Here is a 6,507-nt window from a genome sequence, read left to right as displayed (position 1 = left end):
AGTAGCATGTGCCATGATTGCAGTGTCTGCATGATTGGCACGAACCCAAATTACAGGACCTTTGGGATGGATATCTGTAACGCGGCATAATGCACAGTTTACGCGCGTCAGATTTCAACATGAAAACCAACCTAGATAAATAGCAATTTTAAATGATATATTTTCTGAGATTTGATTAGGAAATTCTGCAGGTTAGTAGGACCAATCAACCGCAATTAGTGGTCATGTTATGTTCATACCATACAGGCAGGATAACATTAGCTGTGCAGAATAAATAACAGTAAGATAAGCCAATGAAATTGACAAGAGGACAACTGCACACATGCATATATGGCAGCCCTCATCAGATACAAATGTCAACACTTTCTGCAGCAAATGGTGTGCAAGGTTAAGAAGCCCAGAACCCCTTATTCTCCCCATCTCTCCACCATACGACACCGTCACCAAAATTGGTATTCAAATATCATTTCTGCTTATGGTTTATAATTCTATCACGTTGGAAATACACTGTCACCAGCTCCACGTTTCAATATCCTCACCATGCATACCTTATATAAGTACCTAAACAGATGAAATTCATCACTCCTAATCTACAATCATAATCAACGTGGTTGGAACAAAACCAGCCATAGCATGCCTTCATTATCTTAAACAACCAAAACACCATCCGAAAAGTCCTGCCTAATTCCTCCTCGAGAAAATTAAAAACAAGAGAGAAGAGTCAGTGTAGCTGGGAAGCAACTCAAATTATTCAATCACTCCAAGAAGGTAAAAGCCTGAGTATGGCAGATAGCTGTTTAGGCATGGAGGTCCCAACTTGTTTGACAGTTGAGATGATGTTGCACATGGTAGATTGCCCTCTCGATCTAATGCTCCAATTCACACTTACAGTCCAAGTGAGTTTTCAGATGGTATCCTCCATAAGGCTTGAATTCACAGAAAGAGCAATGAGTGATTGAGCAAGTTGGCTTCTAACAGCACTTTCACATATTAAGCGCATCTGTGCTTGGATATGAAGCAAACGTGTCATCTTGCCAGATTAACACACTACACCATCATCATTAATACGACAGAAAGACAATAAGTTTACTCCTTCCCCAACAAGAAGAAAAATTAAGAAATAAAAAGGAAAGAGAAAAAGAGTGGGCTATTAGTCTACAAGGGACCAAACTCCATTTAAGAGCCTTGCCCATAGGAGATCCAACTCCTAATAAGACAAAATCAAGGGCGCTCATCAGTTAACTAACTCGCAAAGCGTTCTATTGAGAAAGACATTTTTGGCCCCCAGTAACTTCGTCCACTCTTAGCTCAAAGCAGCCAAAGGGAAGACAAGGATCAATAAGAATTAGAAGCTAAAATGTTAGACCTACTTCCCCATCACATAGAACAATTGACACTTGTACACATAGAAAAACACAGATTTTGTTGCTGAGTAGCTCAATGATAATCTACATCACTACGATCCTATGTTCCTTTGAAGCATTTTATTGACATTAAACAACGAAAATGTTTCCAAACCTCATCATTTCAACTACTGCAACTTTTAAAACATCGCCTCCTTGCTTATAGTCGAAGCAAAACATGACAGATTATATTCAAGTGCCAAAAATATAAACAGACATGAACAACGCTTCTATTCAACTTAATGGCACCTAGATAAACCCTTACCACTAAATTCGATTGGTAAAACATACCAGCACAAACTCTAGCAAGAAAACTTGCTCTAATTTAATCAATTCTCGTTCACATCATGTAATCCAACAAAAAGCATAAACAAAGATAGAGCATTTCCCAGATTCAAGAAAGATTCCAAATTATATTATTAACCCAAAGAGCAGAACATAAACACCTGAAAATTCCATTCCATTCTTTGAACGTAAAATTGACAAAACAAAGATATATTTTTTATAGAAGCTCACTAGCCAGCGGGTTCAGTAGAGTCTAATGATCGTCGCCGAAGAGGAGGCGGAGGCGAGAGGCGAAGAGACCAGTGGGCTCGAGAGAGGCCTCGTCGAGGAGTCCACGTTTTATGTTCTTCATGCGGTCCGTGAGAGATTCTTGCTCTTGCTTGAGAGCGGTGGTGTCCTCTTGGAGATCGTGGATGCGGTACTTCTGGCCCAACGATCGGACGCTCAGCAGCAAAATCCCGGTCATTGCGAAGAACTGAATGAAGTTGTGTCTGTGTTTCATTGCGTTTGAGATAAACCCGAGCGACTTTCTAGCGTTTTGGCCGGTCATGGCCGAGTCTGGAGGTGCCGGCGACGGCATGAGCGATACCGATGGTGAAAGCAACCCCAAATCTCTTACCGGGAAATGTTTGCCCTCGACTAGTAGCTAGTAACTGCCTGTTAAACAAAACGGCAACTTGTTCAGCGTTTTATTTAAGTCTTATAGGCTTTAATGCCCCTTAGCTTTGGGCCCTTCGAGCCTATATTATTCTTATTGGGCCCCCATTCTCTTGCAATGATACAAATATTTTGTATTATTTAGAGACATAAAGGGTTCTTAATACTCGATCTCGAATCCGTTAAAATAACAAAGCATCTTAATTTTAATAAAATTGGAATAAAATTACGAAATACTATCTAAAACCGAAAATACAAATCCATCATCCATGCACATAATAAAATGAAATATGAATTAAAGAATAAAAGATCGGAAAAGCAAAAAATGAAAGGACTGTGCTTTAAGATAATAGCAGTATCCTTTTTTCTTTCAATAAAATTGAAGGTCAGAGCATGACAATTGAACAGTTCGTTTTGGTGCTTTTCTCTTCTGCTTAAGTTCTGATCTGTACGGAAATTAAATCATGGGAAAAGCAATCACATGGTACAATTGAAAGTTATTCCAAGAATTACAAACTCTCCCATAATGTAACTTATATCTCTATATAAAATTTTGTAAAATTACAGAAAAATGAATAGCATCCAAAGGCAGAAAATTGAGTTGCAGGGCCTGCCTTTGTCTTGGTTGTCTACATCACAGCAGCGCTGCTTTCTCCTATTATTTAATGAGTTCCAAATGCATAAGAGTTCTTTTTCCAAATCTCTTAATAGACTACTCTTCTATTCAATGCTACATAATAATTAATAATCAATCCTCTGTCCCTCGTCAAAAAATATGATTGAACACCGGCTCTTCCAGTTCCATGATTCTTTCCAGCACCCCAAAGGGTGCAATGAACTGCATTGTTTGCACTTTGCCTAATGATTCGCTTAGTAGCTCAAGGAAGGAAGAGAAGAGAGCATGGGTGGCCAATCTGACAACTATGAGTTAATTCTCTGAACAAACCAAACCTTTCAAGTCATGCCTACACTCTGCATCAGAAGTCCAAACTTCCACATTGCTTGCTCTCAATACTTTTTGTTCCACCAGCTTGCTTCGTATCTTTCTTAATGTCATTGTTTAGGCCTCGACTACGACCGATGCCAAGCTTAGGCAAACCCCGATTCAGACCCTCCAACAAGACACAAGCTTTACACCATTTCTGTATACCATGTTTTTAACCGTATTGCATTCAGCTGTTAGTGCTCAAAATACTCCAATAGAAGGCAGAAATTTATCATAAATATGGCACATCAAATGCATGCTAAAGTTTCACACATATCTAAGGTATCGAGTAAGGTAAAAGCAATTGCCACCTGGCTGGAAATATAACCACATCGTTCACAGGTTCCCTGCTCTGGCATTTTGGTGGAAGTGGAAATTCTAAAATTCTCCCCTGATGTAATGATGTCAAGTATAGCCCTAGGCCTGCAATGGTAACCGGAATAGTAAACAACTACAGAATTTTCAAACTTGACAGATGTGAGGATAGAGTGGAAACAAGAAGGTATTAACCTGATTCTCTCCAAATCTTTTATGAACTCACGAGCAAAACCACGATATGCATTTGGAGAATAAATACCTAAAATTTAAAGAACACCACCTCTAATTAGAGTCAGAGACATTAGGGTACATGCAATACCATCTAAATATAAACCTTAATAAAGGGGCTTGACAACTCAATCAGTCAAATTCCAAATGAAAAAAGCACGAAAGGGAATGGTAAATATCAATTACATTCAGTGGAGAAGTAGTCTAGCTTCTTGAAATAAGCATACGTGGATATCTTGTTAAGGTTTTGGCAACTAAGTGAAATGAGAAACTAATATTAATAAATTCACAAATAAAACTTTCAGAACAGTGAGCATTTCAAGGATATATCACGATCTCCTTCTCATATGTATACTTAAAAGGTTTGCATCTTGGAATAGGTCCATCTTCACCAGTAGTAATTGAAGTGCATCTACCCAATCTGAACAAGTAAAAGCCATTATCTTAGGTTAACAATCGAGAGAGTCAAAAGGAAACTAAACGCACAGTCAATCCATTACCTAGCAATATCACCTCGTAATATGTTCAAAAGGACAGTTTCAGCAATATCATCTGCATTATGTCCAGTGGCAACTTTGTCAACTTTCAGCAATGCAGCACCTCGATCAAGGGCCTTTAACAAAAAGAGAGTCAAACAAGTCATTCCATCTTAAACCACAACACAAATGAAAGTGTTACAAAGTCATGAACAGCTACACCAGAATGGGTGTATGGACATCAATAGAATCTAAAAATGTCAATAAACAACCCTTATTGGAGTTGATGGTTTTAGTTGCTTTAAAATGCATTATAAGGAAAAAGTTCAAATCAGCAATTTGGACCATAAGCCAATTCTCCTGGAAGAAGAAGAACCGAAGACAAAAGAAACCAGTCACAATGCAGGTAAAAATCATACTTGAAGGGAAGAAAGAAACAGACAGGTGGAATTCTCACCATAAATATACAAATTTATAAAAAAAAACCATGTTTAACATGAGGAGTAGATCAAATCTATGGTGCTTGGCTGGGTATAATGAGTTGCTATGAGTCATAACAAAAGGGTTTTGACAGAAACACTATCTGCAGAAATGAATGCCCTGTCTTGTAATCCAGATATGGAGGTACTAGGTCTAAGAACATAGTTTCAGTATGTACATATGTACAGCCTATCAGAAGGAGCAGATATAGTGAAACCAGCAAGAACATGTGTTATGATTTCAGGCCTTTTTAGAGCACAATAACTCTACCTGGCGACGAAAAACCCCACAAAACGTGCAATTATTTTTTAAGCCAATCATCTTTACTATTTCATCCATTGTCCATCCATACAAATCCTTGTAAGACACAATTTTTAGAGGCAGCCCGTACTGCAAAACCATGATAAGAAAGAATTATAGTATCAGAAAATTGAGAGGAAAAAGTTTCAAAAATAACCAAAAGCAAACAGTCATGAAACAGTTAGCATGGAGATTGGAGAGCAACAACTAAAAATCTATCTACTCTTAAGAGCTTCAAGAATATCAGTGTTGATGGAAAAAACTGACCTGAAGTTCATTCCTTTTGACGGTTTCAAGCGAGTCATCCCTGTACCCCGTAATGCCCTCATCAACAGACAAAAGAAAAAGATCAAGACCATAATTATGTCGTCGATTCAGTTCTGATAACACGTAAGCAAGGACTGTCGAATCTGCAACAACCCCAGCAGCAGATGTTAGAAGGACAAGAAGAATTATAAAGCTTGGCTATGACAACCTATGGAGCTTAAAATCAGCTTAAAGAAGAGACAAAAGGGATTAACCTTTCCCTCCAGAGGCGCCAATAGCAATACGCTCGCCGGGCTTGAACAGCTGGTTCTCCACAATTACCTGGTGAATTTCCTCCTCAAACACCTCGTAAAAACACTCCCTGCATATCTTTTAACCAAGCGCATAATTTTAGTAATAATGACAAAAAGAATCCCAAAATCCAAGAAAATAAAAGATATTGAAATAAACCCAGCGGTCCCCAACTGTTGCCAGATTGAAGTTGAATTACTATAACAAAGGAAAGTGAAGAAGTTACCTGCTCTAGGGTTTTGGGTCTTTTGAGGACAGCTCTTCGCTTGGTACAAATGCAACAAAGTCGAGGTCCAGATTTCTTTGGCTTTGCGTCGGCTTCCATGAACGCCAGATGTGTCCGGAGAACTGCGTTTGAGAGGAACAACTGACGGTTTGAGTGCTTTTCAGAACCAGCAGGCACAAGTTTCAGGCGGGGCTAAGCGTCTAACCCAGCCGCCAAACGAAGCCTGTTTTTTACCCCAAAAACCCGAGCTTCGTTTGGGTAAAACCGTATTACTACGAAATTAAGGTTTTTTTAAATCCAAAGTATATTTATACTTTTCTATGTTAAAAATTTTAATTTTTAAATTATAAAAAAAATCAAATTTTAAATAAATTTTAAAAATTAAATATTTATCTTAATTCTCGATAAAAATTTGTTAAAAGTTATTTAGAGATAAAAAGAATACAATAAATTATTATTTCTTTCATAGTACCCATGAAAATATCTGCTAGTAGCAACAATTTAAGAAAGAACTGCAGATTATTTACATGGATTGTTTTTCAGATTTATTTTAAAGCAATAGCAAATAGTAGTAGTAGTAATAGTAAGTAA

The 6,507-nt window shown here is 37.8% G+C and overlaps 2 protein-coding genes across 2 annotated transcripts; both read right to left on the bottom strand.

Moving 5' to 3' along the window:
* Nucleotides 1-1,563: 1,563 nt before the first annotated feature.
* Nucleotides 1,564-2,367, bottom strand: LOC110416095 (uncharacterized). Its single transcript, XM_021427930.2, has one exon. The coding sequence runs from the start codon at nucleotides 2,266-2,268 to the stop codon at nucleotides 1,942-1,944; it is 327 nt and encodes a 108-aa protein (XP_021283605.1). The 5' UTR covers nucleotides 2,269-2,367; the 3' UTR covers nucleotides 1,564-1,941.
* Nucleotides 2,368-2,715: 348 nt separating this feature from the next.
* On the bottom strand, nucleotides 2,716-6,170 carry LOC110416094 (cytoplasmic tRNA 2-thiolation protein 1). Its single transcript, XM_021427929.2, has 10 exons — nucleotides 5,917-6,170; nucleotides 5,654-5,768; nucleotides 5,400-5,542; nucleotides 5,103-5,222; nucleotides 4,377-4,489; nucleotides 4,205-4,297; nucleotides 4,063-4,103; nucleotides 3,841-3,907; nucleotides 3,642-3,753; nucleotides 2,716-3,487 (listed from the first exon to the last, which is right to left on the bottom strand). The coding sequence occupies exons 1-10, from the start codon at nucleotides 6,013-6,015 to the stop codon at nucleotides 3,323-3,325; spliced, it is 1,068 nt and encodes a 355-aa protein (XP_021283604.1). The 5' UTR covers nucleotides 6,016-6,170; the 3' UTR covers nucleotides 2,716-3,322.
* Between the last annotated feature and the right edge of the window lie 337 nt (nucleotides 6,171-6,507).

Source organism: Theobroma umbraticum, unplaced genomic scaffold, assembly GCF_002168275.2.
Source record: "Theobroma umbraticum cultivar Fairchild unplaced genomic scaffold, ASM216827v3 scaffold_51.0, whole genome shotgun sequence".
Classification (NCBI taxonomy): Eukaryota; Viridiplantae; Streptophyta; class Magnoliopsida; order Malvales; family Malvaceae; genus Theobroma; species Theobroma umbraticum.
This window is presented reverse-complemented; position numbering and strand designations above follow the sequence as displayed.

Bases quoted from the DNA above. Each gene is read 5' to 3' on its own strand.
- LOC110416094 (XM_021427929.2), bottom strand. From the start codon at position 6,015: ATGGAAGCCGACGCAAAGCCAAAGAAATCTGGACCTCGACTTTGTTGC. The intron at 5,769-5,916 runs GTAACTTCTTCA...CTTGGTTAAAAG, and splicing joins GACCCAAAACCCTAGAGCAG to ATATGCAGGGAGTGTTTTTA. The intron at 3,488-3,641 runs GTGGCAATTGCT...CATGGTATACAG, and splicing joins GTGGTTATATTTCCAGCCAG to AAATGGTGTAAAGCTTGTGT.
- LOC110416095 (XM_021427930.2), bottom strand. From the start codon at position 2,268: ATGCCGTCGCCGGCACCTCCAGACTCGGCCATGACCGGCCAAAACGCT.